This window comes from Drosophila elegans, unplaced genomic scaffold (assembly GCF_018152505.1).
Source record: "Drosophila elegans isolate 14027-0461.03 unplaced genomic scaffold, ASM1815250v1 contig_476, whole genome shotgun sequence".
In the NCBI taxonomy this organism is placed as follows: domain Eukaryota; kingdom Metazoa; phylum Arthropoda; class Insecta; order Diptera; family Drosophilidae; genus Drosophila; species Drosophila elegans.
In genome coordinates, this window is record NW_024545863.1 from 18,079,392 (window position 1) to 18,095,848 (window position 16,457).

The window sequence follows — 16,457 nt, forward strand, 5'->3', positions numbered from 1 at the left end:
ACATACTTTTACGTAAATAAAAATACATTTGAAGCCGCAATTTCTTACTAAGCTGTATTCTTTTTTTTTAAACTTTTTGCCTGAACAAAATTAGATCTTTCCCAACACTGCTGTTTTGGCGCTCCTGTCTGCTGCAACCCTCCTTGACATGCGAATCACCAAATCCAGATAAAATGGACATTGGAGCGTATATTCTGAGTGAATATATCCCCGCCAAGCCGCTGGTCGGTAATCTGGAGGTGTGCTTTACTGGGGATGAACAGGTGAGAGCGGCACAAACATGGGAAAAGCTCTTAAACGCCTTACTTGCAGACACAAATTGATACATGTGCCCAACTAAGATGCGGCGAGGTATTAAAGTTCCCATTCGCCCGTCCTGACTTCCAACCGCGGTCAGTGGTAATAAAGGGGAACACATTGCTCGTGGCAGCAGACAAGGCTACGGAGACAAAACGCGTGGTGGAGTTGACCCTGGAGTCGTCGTTTGATTATCAACCCGGTGACACCATTGGCATTATGCCCAGCAACAAACCCGAACTGGTGGAAAAGCTGCTCCAGCGGCTAGAACTGAAGGACCAGGCAGACACTAGCTGCCATTTGAAGCTGGTGCTGCACTGCGCCAATAAGAGCGCCAAGCTACCCGCTCACATTCCGACAGCGACGAGTCCAAGGGAGATCCTCACCCACTGCTTGTCTCTTTGCTTTGTGCCGCAGAAGCAGCTTCTCAGTGCCCTGGCGGGATTTACAAGCAACGAACGGGAGCGCAGCTTCCTGGCCTGTCTGTCCTCCAAACAGGCCACCAAGCACTACAATTCCCTTATCCTGGAGCAGGGGCTACTCTTCATGGATATTCTTGAGCTTTGCGGTGACTGCAGGCCACCGCTTGCCTTCCTGGCAGAACACTTGCCACGTCTTTTGCCACGACCGTATTCCATAGCCAACAGTCCTTTGGAAGCCGGCGACCAGGAGCTCCGCATAATCTATTCCCTGCTCAGCTACAAGCCAGGGGTCACAACCAGCATGTTGGAGGCGAGAGTCCAACAAATCAATCCGGAGCAGCCCGCTCATGTGGTTATCTACCCCCGAGTAAACAACGCATTCCGCTACACCGAGCAGGATCTGGGCAGCAACCAAGTACTCATTGCGGTGGGCACTGGTCTGGCACCGTTCCTCGGCTTCGTGGCCCACAAAGAAAAGCTTATAAGCCAACAGCCGCAGCGGGAAAAGGGTCATTCCTGGCTTTATGTTGGTGCCAAGACACCAGAAGCTATTCTGAAGCGGGATCAACTTGAAGCCTGGCATAAATCGGCAGTTTTGGAGCGACTGCGCATGTGTCATTCGCGAGGAGAATCGCCAGGCTATGTGCAAGAAATGCTGGCGGAGGATGGCGAGGATCTGGTCAAGTTTATATTAAAGCCAGAGACTGTGATATACGTCTGTGCCGATGGTGCCAAGATTTCCCAGTCCATTGCCAATGGCTTAAGCCTGTGCCTGCAGAAAGTTTTGCATCTCACTGAGGAGGAGGCCGTTCGGCAGCTGAAAGAACTAAAGGCTCAGGGCAAATATCGCGAGGATGTTTGGCTTTAAGGAAGCACTCTATGTGCAGTCAATAGCTCCGTAGAAGAAGCCTCTCTAGATGCTCTTACAGTTTAATTTTGTTTTACTTTTGCTTTTTTCTTCAACTTCTTTCGGAACGAAAAGGGAACTTCCTTTTGAATTTTAAATTTGTTTTGGTTTTTCTTTTGTATCGTTTTTTTTACCAATGTTAAAATAAATATTGCAGAAGAATTAAAGCTTAGTTTAATTATATCGATTTGTGAAAAATTTTAAGTACTTAAAACCCGATTTGCTATTATTTTGACTGCAGCCTTAACATAAAAATGTTCCAACAGAATGCTTTGGTCGAATAAGTAAATAACGATATATTTAACAACACAAAATAAAAATTACAGTGCAAGGTAAACTAAATACATACAATTGTGAGGGCCATCTTCAATGATCGAAGTGGATGGGGCTACGAAAACTAAATGGTTTTGGGTCTGTGTATAAGGTTGACTTAAGTGGTAAATTGCAAAATAAATCTAAATAATGGTAGAATATACGAATACGACTTAGGTTTCAAGCAAAACTAAACGTGCGCACATAAAACATAAAATGTATTGGGGGTTTGCCCATTGAATTAAAGCGATCGATAATGCGCTAATGTATCGTTATTGTTTTTACGCGTTTCTAAATATCTATATCTTCGTGTTATTTATCATATTTTTTATTTTATTTGGCAAGTCAGGTTGACCTTGCACAATAATATGCATCTTGTATTTTAACTACATTTAAGTTTAATTGAAATAGAGCCAATTCTTTTGTGTATATTCATATCATTGCGAATCGATCAAAATTGATGTCAGCTTCTTCTTTCGCCTATTCGTCCCTTTACAATTGCAATAAAAGTTGCGTATAAAAAATTATGCTACCTTTTGTTGTTCTTTGTTTGGTTTGAAGACTAAAGTTTCATTTACATTTACGTTATCAATTGCAATATTTGCGTTCGTCTTAAATGCATTCGCGAATATGTAATGTCGGGTATGTCTCGGTTTCCAAAAAGTCTATTAAAACCAATATATACTGACCCTAAAATACTCTCCGTTCGTTGCCTTGCCTAATACTCATTTAAGCTAAACTAAGAAAATCAAGTAAATTTTTAATTAATGGTTAAGCTCTTTTAAAATATTAATGCATAATTATAGGCCAAAAATTGGGATTTCGTTTCGTATATAAAATTTAACTATGAACCGATCTGCAGCAGCAGCAATCCATTGCCTACTTTCTTAAGAATTGCAAGTAAAAGATAATCCCTATCGGTAAGTGTATACATAACAGTTAAAAAAAGCTAACGTCGGCTGGTTAAAGATCTTTGAATGCGCCCTTTTTTGTTCCTTCTTCGTTGTGTTTCACTAAAATATTTAGAAAGTGTGGCGACTAGTTCTAGCTATAATTCTCGAACAAATCTTGTGGTGGTAAATAGCATAAAATATTCTATTTAAAAAGAGAAAAGAAAACAACCTTTTTGGCCAAGGCTTAGGTGTGGATTAGTGCCTCTTCATGATATTCTCTTCAGCAATTTGCATTGCTTTTAATTCCCGTTGGGACTAGGTTTAGTGTACGTATACCACTTCTATATGCATATACTCCCTGTAGGGATATTCTTTGAATCAGTAATTCACTTTAGCTTTGACACACACATTACCAAGTTATATAACAGTTCTATTGTGATAGGGTTTTGTTTAGAACTACAATTTTCTTTGTGCGTATGGCAAAATCTCTCGGGGAAGGAACAGGGAAGTCTATTTTAATTTGTTCTTTTGTGGCGTTTTGGTTAGTCTTAAGTTTGTACTAATTAAAATGGAATATCAAACGTTTTTTCCTCAATCCCGTCAACACTGTGAATATCAGCTAATTTACATGCTCCGGCTAGGTGTCTAATTAGTTATCTGTTGCATTGATATCTGTATTCTACGGGAAATGCATAAATTGTGGAGATAATTTTGCTGTTGCTGGTGTGTCGCTTGCTGCTGCTAGCTCTAGTCCTAATGGCACTTGTTACACTCATTTCGACTTGCTATAATTATCGCCTTTGTTTTTGTTTTTGTTTTGAGTTTTTTTTCTGTTTTTGGTAATTTACAATAGGTATTGCATATTTTCTGTTTTAGGGCTCGTTTGCACTTACTGACTACGACGAATTTTATAAAGAATCGCATAATGCAGATTTGATAAAATCGCTTAAATCACAATTATGTATATATACGGGTATATAAAGTGTAATCAAACTTATGTCCCTACAGTTAATAATACAGTATCTATATCATATGTGCGTGTTTGTGTGCTTGGTCACATATAGAGTATATGCGCCCTGTACGAAGTAAGCTAATTTGCCATAGGACAATCTAATCTAAGCGTTACCCCCGCCCCTAAGCCATCGATGAACTGCTCGAGCGATGCGATATGGATCCACGGTTTTGCGACGGTTTCCCTCTGAATTTTCCGCTGTATGGTCATCTCTCTGCCCTTACTTCCTCGTGCTGCAAAAAAAAAGAAAAAAGCGTTAGTTATTTGTTGTTGTTTAACTTTCAGGTCAGATTTGCTGCACTGCAGACAAGAAAAATGGCAAAACGAAAATGAGATAGCGAATAATTAACACATCGACCTCTAATAATTGTCATCACCCTGAAATACGTTTATGGGCAAAAGAATGTACACTAGCGGGCACAAATATAGGTAAAGTGAAAGCACACAATTAAAAAAAAATTAATACTATATTTTTATAAGATATTGTAAAAACGATTCCACTCTTAAAGTGATTTCCAATAATAAGCTTCTTAAGCAAGATGGACCTAATCCTTTCAAACAAGTGTCTGTATGGCCAAAAACAAAATTTTTCGGGAAGCGTAAAGCAAAGTTAACTAATCAAACAACTGTTTCGTTATCGGCGGGCCCCTTATCAGCGCATTTGATAGAACCAGCTGATTAGCTGGCCAAAGCAGTTGTTTAAAATAGATCGTAACACTCACGCCAGGTGGGCGGGCCTTGAGTTGCGGGGTTGAGGTCAGGTGGACTGCACTTTATAATTAATAATGCATTATCAGTCCTATTTTTATGGCGCCCCATTTGATGGGGAATTTCAGGGGGTATCTGCATAATCTTTTGGCGTCGTTTGCCCATTACGTTCGTTCGACTCCCCTACCCTTGTTCTCTCTGTTGTTGAAAAGAACTATTGTTATGCCATGGGAGAGCTGAGAGCGTCAATTATCAGCACAATAATTGTTTATATTTATCAGCATGTGAAGCGGCACCCGCTCCAAAGTCACGCTTCGATTTCAATGAAATGCGGTCTGCCGAGCATTTTCAGTTTTCCACACAGTTTTTCTTTGACGAAAACAGAAACGAACAGAATAGTCACACAGAAAAAAAGTTGTTTTGTAGTTTTAAATCGAAATCCTAGGAAGACATTAATAATTTACGTATAAATTCACTTTTCAGATGAATAAATGATAAATCGAGTTGAGTTCTGAGTTTGTTTTTGTTTGAATCTGTTAATTTTAGTTTTGTAGTATAACATTTGTAACATCTTTAAGTAATATAATTTTTTCTGTGTAGCTGATAGTTGGTTGGCAGGCAAATGAGAGCGCGTTCCAGATGAAAAGAGGGCCGAAAGAAGTTCACTTGTGGATCGTGTACCAATGCATGCACACATTACATTGCGATCCACTGAGTCGCACAGCAGAAATATATATTTTTATTGCTAGTGTACTTGCAGTGAGGGCATGTGCTTATGTGTGAGTGTGGATGAGTATGTCGCAGGCATTGAAAACTCTGACAAAACAACCGTTCGCAAATGTTACTAAAACCAGTGGATTGGGATTGAGTATAATACACAACTTTGCATTGTTATCTTGCGTGATCGGTCCGGGGACCCACCGGGGGGTGGGTCGTTCATAAACACCGCCCCCTTCGACGTTGGGTGGGAAACAAGTCTCTGGCGCAAAGTAATGAATGAATCATCTAAAATTCCGCATAGCTACCAAACAACAACTTGTGTGGTTCAATAAACGAAACACTCACACACGCAGACAAGCAGCCGAAAAACCTTTTGAGCAAGGTGAAATTATCATTCCACGGCGCCATTCCAAATCGAACTATATGTGAGTGGTTTAGTCATTATTTCTGGGTCTTTGGGCGTCGCTCGCTAGGCCATTTCCAAATGTATCTGGGGATTCACGAGGCCCTTTCACTCACTATCGCACACATGGCAACACAGAGAGAAAAATAGTGGTAATAAATTTATCTATTTCATGAACATTCATATATTTTTATATCATAAGTAAAAAATAATAAACTAGTATTTTCTAATATTTAAATTTGATATAGATATATATGCGACTTAAAAATGGATAAATATTGTTATTTATTTGGCAGGGTGATTTGATTTTTACCAGAAAAGTAAAAATGACCAGACATTACAAATCAAAAAGAAATTAAATATAAATTTAACATCAATTTGCTATTTTTCTGTGTAGCCAGTTGTACTTTGGCCCCAGCATCGAGGTTCCACGCCCAGAAGCCAGAACGGAAAAGAAGAAAATATTTCAGCTTTTGCGGAATTTCGCAAAACCCCTTTGCAGCCCTTTTCCCCTGTTTCCAGTACATTCACAGCATTCAAGATTTCAATATCCGCAAGCAAGCAAATCCATATCACTCTCTTTCTCCCTCTCACGGAAAGCAAAAGTATGCGCCAGTAATATAAACAAATAAAGAGCCTAGAGATCCGGTAGAAGTTGAAAAAGAAGCCAGGGGCGGATCCAGAGAAGCTAACAGGGTATGCCCCATAACCCTTATAAAAATAATATTATGACAAAATAAATTTCATTTTTATCCGTTTTCCGTTTCATTATTAACTGTATTCGAATCCGCCCCTGAAAGATGAAGAGCCGGTGCATCACAATGGAGGGAAAGAGCCAAGGCAAAAGTGGGAGTGGGAGAGGGTATAAATAGCGCAGCCAAGTCGCGACGTCGCCATCTCTCGCTTGTTCCTGCAGCACAAGCAATTAAGTTGAGTAAGTGGGAGGGCGAGCAAAGATGGAGAGGGGCAAGAGTGTGGGAGCACCGCCATCAGAATCAATTATACACACTCTCATTCTGTGTGACTCCACTTTCGCTCTCCCACCGCTCTCTCTCTCTTTATCGTAGAACTTTCACGATCTAGGTTTTTTTTTGCTGTGCTTATCACATCGAAATTGGACAAAAAATTGTTCTAAGAATTTGATAAATTTCGGTCGGCTCCGGTTTTCTGGACAGCCGAGGGGAATTACAATAGCACTTATATTGTGTGTTGTACTCGGCTGATAAGGCCAACACACATGCACTCCGATGCGCGTAGGTGTTTTCTGTGCTGTTTGTGTGTGAATTAAAGTTTTCTTTATTATGATGTATGAATATTTTTTGGCCAGACAAAGCGATATTCCAAACAGGAAATGCGAACGAGCGTGTTAAATTGCGTACTTAGTTGTTGTTTGTTGCTGCTGCCGGAGAGGCTTCTTTCATTTTTTCGTCCATTGTCAGTCTTCAATGGGATGTCTTGTGCAAAAAAAAACTCTGCACGTATGTATGTACCATACGTAATAGGTGGGCAAATGAAAGACAAAAAAATGAATGCAACATTAGCTCTTGCCAAATAGCGGGACATGCTCTAGGGAAAGAGTAAGTGCAACTGGCAGAAACACACAGTTCATTTTTAGGAAACATTTCTTAAAAATATATAAAAATAAATATATCCTATAAAGTCTTACAAAAAAATGTGCAGAAAGTTTAAGGACAAAAATATCTATTTACATATTAACGTTAAAATATCATCTAGAAAGATGATTTTACATTAATGACGTTAACTTTAACACTTTAATTGAAAAAAATCTTATTCAATGGAACTTTTTTTTGTGATTTTAAATCAAGAAAATGCATTCAGAGTTTTTTTTTCGCTCTTGTTTGCAAATAAAGCTTTGTATAAAAATGTTGTAATTGTATTTTAATTTAAATAAACAAGTACGTAGTACGATATCTATGCTTTAACGAGGAGAGCGTAATTTTTAGATCAGTGTTGGCAGTTTGACTCTAATTTCTTTAAAGTTTTAAATTTGTCGAAAAGCATATTTACTCTTCGTGGCGTTGCAAGTCATTTACCGAGTTCAGCATTCTCTTTTCTAACTATTAAAGCACAAAAACAAATTAAGAGACAAAAGCCTCGTGCAATTCGCAACCTTGATCGAATTTTATATGTTGTTCGAACCGGAGCCAGTTACTGATTAAGAGAGTCAAGATAGCCAACTATCGCCGTTTTGGGTTTAGGTTTTTGACAAAATTTGGACAACGCAGTGAAACTAACCCATCGGCCAATAAACCGACAGCCTCTGTTTCCACATGCGCGATTGCGAAAAGGTTTCCGTTGAAATGGATATATCGCTTCGCTTGAATAATGAGCTCGGCCAGATGGGCTGGGCTACCTGGGTATTCGAAGGGCGGTCAGTAAGCGGGACTTACCTGTTTTCGAAGGGGAGTTGCCGGGTCCTAGTCCTGCATTCGCTATTTCTACGGTTGTACACACTACAACGACTACGATCAGCATTCTGTTCCAGTTTCAGTTCCGGTTTCGTCCACACAAAACAAATTTACATTGAAAACTCAATATACACACGGGGCAGATCCCGATCCCGCTTCCGATCACGCGTAGAGCAACCTGGCCGCCCGGTGATTACACAGCAACTATACGTTGCGGCGCAGCACTTTCTTGGCGGCCTTGATGTTGGGCACCAGGGCCTTGACCTCGCTGCAGTCGTTGAGGAACGGATGGCTGAGGAGCTCGTCGGCGGTGGCCCTTCGGTCCACCTCCACCTGGAGGCAGCGGTCGAGGAAGTCCTGCAGGTTGGGACTAAGCTTGTCCCAGCTCTTAATGTCCGGCCGACCATTGGCCGCGATCAGGTAGAGGGCGCGGAGCGGAGTCTCGTACAGGTAGGGTGGCTGGCCTTCGATCATCTCTATGGCCATGATGCCGATGGACCAGATGTCCACCTTTTTGCCGTACTTTTTGCGCGTAACTACCTCGGGCGCCATCCAATATGGGGTGCCCACCATTGTCTGCCGCTTCTCATCGCCTTCGATGTTGGCGCAGAACCCAAAGTCCGTCACTTTGACGCAGCCATCCATGCCAAGCAGCACGTTGTCCGACTTGATGTCCCGGTGAATGATGCCTTTGGCGTGCAGGAAGCTGATCGCGTAGAGCGTCTCGCGGCAGACGCACGCAATTTGGCGCTCCTTCATCACAGTCTCGGTAACGACGTCGGTCAGCGGGCCGCCGTCCATGTACTCCATGACCACCCACAGCTGGTCCTCAGGCTCCAGCAGGTAAGCATCGAGGAAGTTTACCAGGTTCTTGTGGTTGAAGTCCTTGAGCACCCGGATTTCGGTGAGTATGAGGTCCTTGGAGGACTGATTCTTCATGTCGATGGTCTTGACGGCCACCTGCGACTCGTTTTGCAAGTCGTTGGCTATGAACACGATTCCAGAGGCACCTTTGCCCACCTCCTGGGCGGTCTTGTAGCGCTCCCTGGGATCCTCGGGGTTGCAAATAGCCCGGAGCTCGTCGTAGATCTCAGCATCGGTCTTCTGGGCCCGCTTCTCCTTGGAGCGGCGCAGTATCGTCTCATCCGGATTGTCATCCGCTCCGGCATCCTGGGCACCGCCGGCTGGCTTGATAATAATGGTGTCCGTGTTGATTTTATGCTGGTTGTCGGAATCCTCCTCTCGCCGGAGATCCGAGGTGCGGGAGAACTTCTGGGTAACATTCCGGGGTTTGGGCTTGATCTGTGGCTTGGGCGGCATGGCATGTGGCGATTTCTTGGGCGGCACTGGGGGCGGCTCCTGGGGCGCCGCCTTTAGCGTTTCGCGGTGCTCCAGATTGGACTTAAGCTCCTTGAACACTTCCTCCAAGGCGTCCAGCGGCACTGCCGACTGCTGGCTGCTGTCATTGATGCTGCTGCTGTTGCTGTTGCCCGCCGAGGAGCCGCAACCGCTGCTGCTTTCCGTCTCCGTAGTCGTGGAGCTGCCGTCGTCGTCGGATTTCTCCGGATCCTGTGACTTGTGCTTGTTTTTGTAGTTCACATAGTTCTCGATCTCCTTGGACTCCTCGTGGATCACATCCTCGGTGATGAAGGGCTTGAAGGCCTCGTTCTCCTTCTTTTTGATCGAGTAGTTGTAGTATTTCACGGCATGGTAGGCGGCATCAGGATTTTTGTCCTGTTCATCGCGTGTGATCTGTTGGTTCATCAGGCGCAGCCAGGGCGCTGGAAGACCTTCCAGATCTCCCGTCTCCTGGTTCCGCGAGACATGGAAGTGACGCTGGAAGTTTGTGGGCGCGCCGATCTCGGAGATCGCCTCCTTCTTCTTGAACCACTTTGTGAAACTCATCTTTTCAGCGGCTTTCTCTCTTTCCCTTTATATTTGTGTGATCTGTGCGTGTGGAATTTTCTTCCAATGCGTTTAGTTACGCTCGACTTGGGAAATTCTAAACGTTAGACGATTTGTTGTTGTTCGCGTTCTCTATTGTTACTGTTACTCAAGCCACCACTCTCGCTCTCTTTCTCTCCCTCTCACTGAACCAGCCGTGAGTCATAAACACATTCACACGCACGCACACTCGTTCGTTCGGCCTGCGCTTCTCTATGTGTGGGTGTATGCGAGAGCTCTTCTTATCTCTAACTGTAGCTGTAGTTTCTTTTGCTTACGAAAACGTAGAAGATTTTCACTTTTTTTTTGGCCCCACTTGCTTCGCTAATTATTAATTTAGCTACCTTAATTTATTCAGCAATCACCAGTTTTCAATTGCTCGACACAAAGGCGGACGCGGACACGCAAACGCACACATCTCGAAGTCGGACACAAAAGGAGTGGCCGTCGCAGTCTTGTTCTTCCTCTGTCTGTTTTTGTTGTTGTTGTTGCGGAGCCGAAAACTCCCTTCCTGTTCTCAACTATTCCAGGGTCCCATGACTATCCAGCAGTTTATCGTTTATTTTGTTTTTACCAGCTAGCCTCCACTCAAATATTATTAACTTCTTTGGTTTTTCCCCTTCGATGCAATCGCACTGCTGCACTCGGCCTGCTATTGCTGTCGCACTCGCACCAGAGTTGTGGCGATGTATACGATATACAAATTTAAGAAGTGGATATTTTTTTAGTAGCAACCAAATTAATATGGTTGTTTTCTTCCCAGATTTACGGTGCTCCTTCTGCGTTACAATTTATGTTTTTTTAACACGAGCCGAAAAACAAGCGCGCGTGTAATTTCGTCTATCGGCGGAGAAAAAGGTTTGTCCCCAAGGTTGGGAATTGGTTATTTATTATGATCCCGTGATTTAATATTTTCGACGACGCGACTAGATGTGTTATTTTCTTGCTCCTCTTTCTCAACTTTAGCTTAAGTTCGAATTCAGCCTTTTGTAGTTTTAGCGAGGCGCAGCGAAAACACGTCCGAACGGCGATGTGTTGTGTCTCTTTCTCTTTCTCGTTCTTTCTCTTTCTCCATCTTCTTCTCTAGAGATGGAGAAACTTCGATGCCAACACCGATTGTTAAGAATATCGGTCCTATCGATATTTGTCAGGGATTATCGATTAATACTAACTAAAATTAAAAAATGGTCACGCCGAAATTATTAATTTCTAGTTTCAAAAATGTTTGCTTTATAAGTTTCTGTATTCGTAAAAACAGCACCATAAAAATATCACAATGTAAATCTATGCAAATTGTTTTATACATATGCCCAAATTGAAAAACTAAAAATTCGTAGTTTTTTTTTTTTAAATTGGCTAGTTGCATATTTTGATATGTATTTTTATTTTAAGTGTGATTTTGAAAGGCAATTTAATATTTTCTAGGATATATGCGTTTTGAAGTTATGATTACCAATTAATAGGAATTCCTAGAAAAAAAGGTTAGCTTCCTGTTTTTTTAAAACGCTTATCACAAAATAATGTAGTTTATAACACAAAACATTTTAAATAAGAAAGGTGATTCAATAATATTGCACATTGTATAATTATTAATTAAAAAGACCACTTAGATCCGGCCCTGTGCTCAACTGTCTACATCTCCTTTGGTTCCAGCTTTCGCCCATATGGCTTCGAGATAACCCGGTCTTAATGGACCTTACTTTGCCACCAACACCTCATCATATCTTTCGGAAAAAAGAAAATTCAAGGACAAAAGCAAACCTTTTCTGCTTTCCTCGACCCACTGCTGCATAACCCTATCTCCCCAATGCTCTTGCGGAAGTTCATTGCCGTCGTCACCGCTGTAAAGAGTAATAAAATCACAGAATCTGGAAGATAGGCAATGAAAAAACTCAACTGACAATGGTTAATTACGGCACAGCTTCTTCAGAAACCGTGTACCCGACTAGATAACGGCCGCAATTGATAAAGCGTCAGCGAAATATATCGACTTACGGATTCCAAATGCTGGTTAGTTTCCACTCGTCCGCAGAGCCATGCAAAAGCCTCGATTCCCGATCGGTTGCCTCCTGCTCACTGGGATCAGTCTGATCCTGGCAGCATCGCTATCGCGCGTAGATGCCGCAGCCCAAAGAACGCCGGACAGTCGGATCGTCAACGGACGCGAGGCCGTCGAGGGCGAATTCCCATACCAACTCTCGCTGCGCCGCCAAACGGTGCACATCTGCGGCGCCTCGATCCTGTCCAGCAACTGGGCCATCACGGCCGCCCACTGCATCGACGGCCACGAGCAGCAGCCCCGGGAGTTCACCCTCCGCCAGGGCAGCATCCTGCGATCCACTGGCGGCACTGTCCAGCCGGTGAAGGCCATCCACAAGCACCCTGCCTACGATCGGACTGACATGAACTTCGACGTGGCCCTTTTACGAACGGCTGACGGAGCACTCAGCTCGCCGCTGGGCAAAGTAGCGCCCATTCGGTTGCCCGCCGTGGGTGAACAAATTTCGGACAGTGTGTCGGCCATTGTCTCAGGCTGGGGACACATGAGCACCACTAATCCCGTCCTGTCACCGGTTCTCAAGAGCACCACCGTCCTGACGGTTAACCAGGAGAGGTGTCACAACGACCTGCGACACCATGGAGGCGTCACCGATGCGTAAGTAGGGAAAGGGAAACACCGGTCATGATAAACACACATTTGATAAATCTCCAAATCATTTAGTAAAATGTGACAGTGGTATATGTTTTTCCAGATGTTGTTTAAACTTATTTAAACATTATTTATTTATTATATTACTTTTTGAAATTGTTGATTTCCCTTTTAAAAGGGTTTCATTGAATAACTGGTTAGAAAAAGGGGAAATTTAAATTATTTTTTTCTAAATTGTTGACCTCATAAAATATTGTCGAAAGATACAATTTATGTTAGGTAATTCTATGCAATTTGTGTATTAAGTCCAATGTTTTTGAACAGTAAGCAAGTCAATGAGACAATCTTGTAGACTCCCCTTCAACACAATTACAAATAACAATATTTTTTAGTCTTCAAAAAAAGACAAAAAATCAAAGCCTGATAAAAGCTAAACAATTCAGCGATTCGACACATTAACTGAGTCAATTAAGTCTTAACGTTTAATTACCAATCTTTCAGAATGTTCTGTGCAGCCGCTCGAAACACAGACGCATGTCAAGGTGAGTTCTAATCACCTTGTTGATAATGAAAAACTTAACCTGATCGGTCTTGCAGGTGACAGCGGAGGACCGATTAGCTCTCAGGGCACCCTTATCGGAATAGTATCCTGGGGAGTGGGCTGTGCGGACCCATACTATCCGGGAGTCTATACGCGCCTAGCCCATCCCACTATTCGCCGCTGGATACGCCTGCTCACAAAGTTGTAGATTTTAGCCAAATAAATTGAATTGAAAATGTTACTGCATACATAAGTTCTAATCTTTAGTAATTCATTCCTTTTTAGATCTGTAGATCATGTAGACAACTCAAAGATCTAATATAGTATACATATAATTTAAAGGAAAAATAAGCCTAAAAAAGATTAAGCCAATGAGAAAGATCAATGATATCTGAGTTTGGTTTGATTATGTAGCGGCATTGATTAAAAAAGCTGTATTAAGAAAAAACAAATAAAGGAAAAGTTTCTAACAAACATATTATTTGATTCCTACGTAAACTTTTCATATGCGTATAATTAATTTTTAGCTAAACAAGTTTTTGGTATATCTATTTCTATATAATTTTGCTATTTCTTCTGTTCAAGTGTTTTGAAGAACAAGTTATATTGCTAACATTATAAATATAATTTCTAGAAAAAATATTGAGTCCTTCGTGTGTCTGGTAGATACTATCTACTTTTAAAAAAATCGCGCCCTAACCACCGTTACATAAACAGCTGATTGGGGGCGATAGACGATTGTCGATAAGCTGACGCACCGATAGACAATTGGCTGGGAAAATGTACGCGAAATTATAATATTATAATATAATAAATAATAAATAGTATTTTTTAAACTATAGCCATTCAACCGGGGTGAAAACGAATCCGTTTGTGAAAGTCACAAAATAGGAGCAATCGCCCAGGCGGAGCACATAATCCCAAAGATCGGGCGAGGGAGTGGCAGTGGAGGAGTAGCGGCACTCATTCTATTTAGGGTAAGTGCGTCTGAAAAGGGCACGGGGATAAGACACTCCGGATCAGCACTCTATATCTCTATATATCCCGGCTACCCGACTAGTTTTGTGCTGAATGTCCTACTGGCGTTGGTTGTGGTTGGCCCTCAAGATGATTTACCAGCTGCTGTGCTGCTCAGTGAGCCTAATCCTCTTCTGCTTCAACGTATTCTGGCTGTTCTGCAACCTGGCCATACCGTGGTGTACCCTCACCCTGCTCATCGTCTGCATCGCTTCCAAGTTCGTGAAGCTGCAGCGCAGTCCCAACGAGAAGCGTCTGCTCAGCCTGCTGAGCACGCCGGAGGATCGGCCCAGCTATTGGGCCATCGCCAACCGGGCGGCCGGCTTTGATGCGCCCGAAAACTCCAAGGCAGCCATTAAAAAGGTGGGTGGTGACGTCACGAGCCGGTGGTCGGCAGCACAAAAATCAATAACATCCCCTTTTCCACCCCCTTGAATAAACATGTGAAAACAGTGCCTCGCACGTGGCTATCGGAACGTGCTTCTGGATGCCGGCCTCACGTCCTGCGGCGAAATAGTCTTGGCCAACCCCAAACGCCTGAATGTGGCCCAACAGTCGCTGGACGAGTTGCAAAAGCTAAACATCACGGAACACCATCCGATGGGGTAAGGCACATCACATCAGTCAAATGGAAATGCTCTTAAGTCACATTTATATGTCATCGCACACAGGTCGCAGTACGAGCCGGAATCGATGGCCTCACTCAGACAGTTCGCCGAGTTCCTGGACGCGGAGGCTGACCAGGCCACGGTTTTTCTGCGCCTGCACGACACCAGCGCCCGGATGCTCGACCAGCTGCAGAAGTTTATGACCACCGACGAGGCGTTCACCCAGCGCACAGTTGTCATCAGTAGCTCACCACTTGCTATTTACCAGGTGAGTCGGAAATCCATTCATTCACTTTTCTATGTGGTTGACTAACATTCTTGGATTTGCAGCTGCGAAAGCTGAAGCCAGAAATCATTTGCGGCCTTTGGCACGAGACCTTCTTGTCACTGGCTATCCTCAAGTCCTCTACACTTGTTACTTCAATCTACGGTGCTATTTTGCGCAACATTATTGCCCCCGTAATCGGAATAAGCGTGGTCTTTCTAAGTAAAGAAGAGATAAACTTGTAAGTCATTAGATTATTGCCGACTTTAATTAGGTCATAAAACAGTAGCTAATTTTTTAAACTAAACAAATTTTCAATCTTTATTGACAGTCATTTTCAGCCAAATTATTATTTTTAAACAAAAATAGAAAAACATATCGTTGACTTGAAAATCCAATTAAGTACAAACTGTTCGTTTAAAGCAAAAGAAAACTGTTTTTTCATATTAATATATTTATCTCTAAATAAATTAAAATGTTTATTTTTGATTGGCACTATTTGATCTTTGCCCTACTGTTCATGGTATAAAAATAAACACGTTATTTTCGTTTTCAGGCACATTGCCGATCTGTGGCGCAACGTGGGTGTCCGTCCAATAGTCTACATGGTGAATTCACCTAACGAGAAGCGATACTTTCAAAAGACTATGAAGATCCAGTATCTAACCGATTCACTGCGGTCCGAGCCGCATCTTCTTATGAAGGCCTAAGAGGATCTTGGGGATTTGAACGAACGAAAACAACAAACAAACGAAGATCGACGCACATACACTTACACAAAACTGTTTGCATTTAGCTGGCAGAGCTTAGTCTTTAAGAAGAACTTATGTACGCATGTGTTTTGTAGAAGCCTTAGAAAGTATTATTCCCAGTTTACCAGCACCAGTGAGATTGAAAGTATGATTTAGTTAAGTTCTGTGCTTTGCTTAAGTTAAGCATTTCGTTTAATATTGACGTCCCGATTTATTTATTTTGTTATTTATGGATTTATTTTGCTTTATTTTAAACGAACACTTGTTCTCAAATTTTGTATAGGCTTTACGCGATGTACAATATTTCTACTCATGTACTCTGCACACCATCATATGCCCTATATGGCGTATGATTTTTGGATGTGCTATTTAGGTATACATACACCCAGCTTTTATATTATTCCCCTTGTTACCCAGATCCCAAAGGTAATCAAAATCCTAAACAAAAATGTTTACCAACATAAGATATATGTGTCTATACCAAAAACCAGTTTAAATGAAAACTACTTTTTATTATGATGATAATAGCAAATAAAGATGATTGCAACGATTGATTTAAGTCCATATTCCTGCTTCT

The 16,457-nt window shown here is 42.2% G+C and overlaps 4 protein-coding genes across 4 annotated transcripts; 3 read left to right on the plus strand and 1 right to left on the minus strand.

Annotated features, from left to right (window-relative positions):
• Nucleotides 1-85: 85 nt before the first annotated feature.
• LOC108135112 (methionine synthase reductase) lies at nt 86-1,801 on the plus strand. Its single transcript, XM_017255701.2, has 2 exons — nt 86-263; nt 313-1,801. Exons 1-2 carry the CDS (start codon nt 174-176, stop codon nt 1,585-1,587), a joined length of 1,365 nt encoding a protein of 454 aa, XP_017111190.1. The 5' UTR covers nt 86-173; the 3' UTR covers nt 1,588-1,801.
• A 96-nt stretch (nt 1,802-1,897) lies between these two features.
• On the minus strand, nt 1,898-11,111 carry LOC108135111 (serine/threonine-protein kinase PAK 2). The gene is made up of 2 exons (XM_017255700.2): nt 8,086-11,111; nt 1,898-4,076 (listed from the first exon to the last, which is right to left on the minus strand). Exon 1 carries the CDS (start codon nt 10,006-10,008, stop codon nt 8,308-8,310), a length of 1,701 nt encoding a protein of 566 aa, XP_017111189.1. The 5' UTR covers nt 10,009-11,111; the 3' UTR covers nt 1,898-4,076; nt 8,086-8,307.
• A 590-nt stretch (nt 11,112-11,701) lies between these two features.
• Nucleotides 11,702-13,491, plus strand: LOC108135107 (trypsin-4). Its single transcript, XM_017255683.2, has 3 exons — nt 11,702-12,703; nt 13,199-13,239; nt 13,295-13,491. Exons 1-3 carry the CDS (start codon nt 12,084-12,086, stop codon nt 13,444-13,446), a joined length of 813 nt encoding a protein of 270 aa, XP_017111172.1. The 5' UTR covers nt 11,702-12,083; the 3' UTR covers nt 13,447-13,491.
• A 458-nt stretch (nt 13,492-13,949) lies between these two features.
• Nucleotides 13,950-16,444, plus strand: LOC108135106 (glycerophosphodiester phosphodiesterase 1). The gene is made up of 7 exons (XM_017255682.2): nt 13,950-14,020; nt 14,081-14,215; nt 14,299-14,618; nt 14,709-14,860; nt 14,927-15,131; nt 15,194-15,369; nt 15,685-16,444. Exons 3-7 carry the CDS (start codon nt 14,310-14,312, stop codon nt 15,836-15,838), a joined length of 996 nt encoding a protein of 331 aa, XP_017111171.1. The 5' UTR covers nt 13,950-14,020; nt 14,081-14,215; nt 14,299-14,309; the 3' UTR covers nt 15,839-16,444.
• Nucleotides 16,445-16,457: the final 13 nt, after the last annotated feature.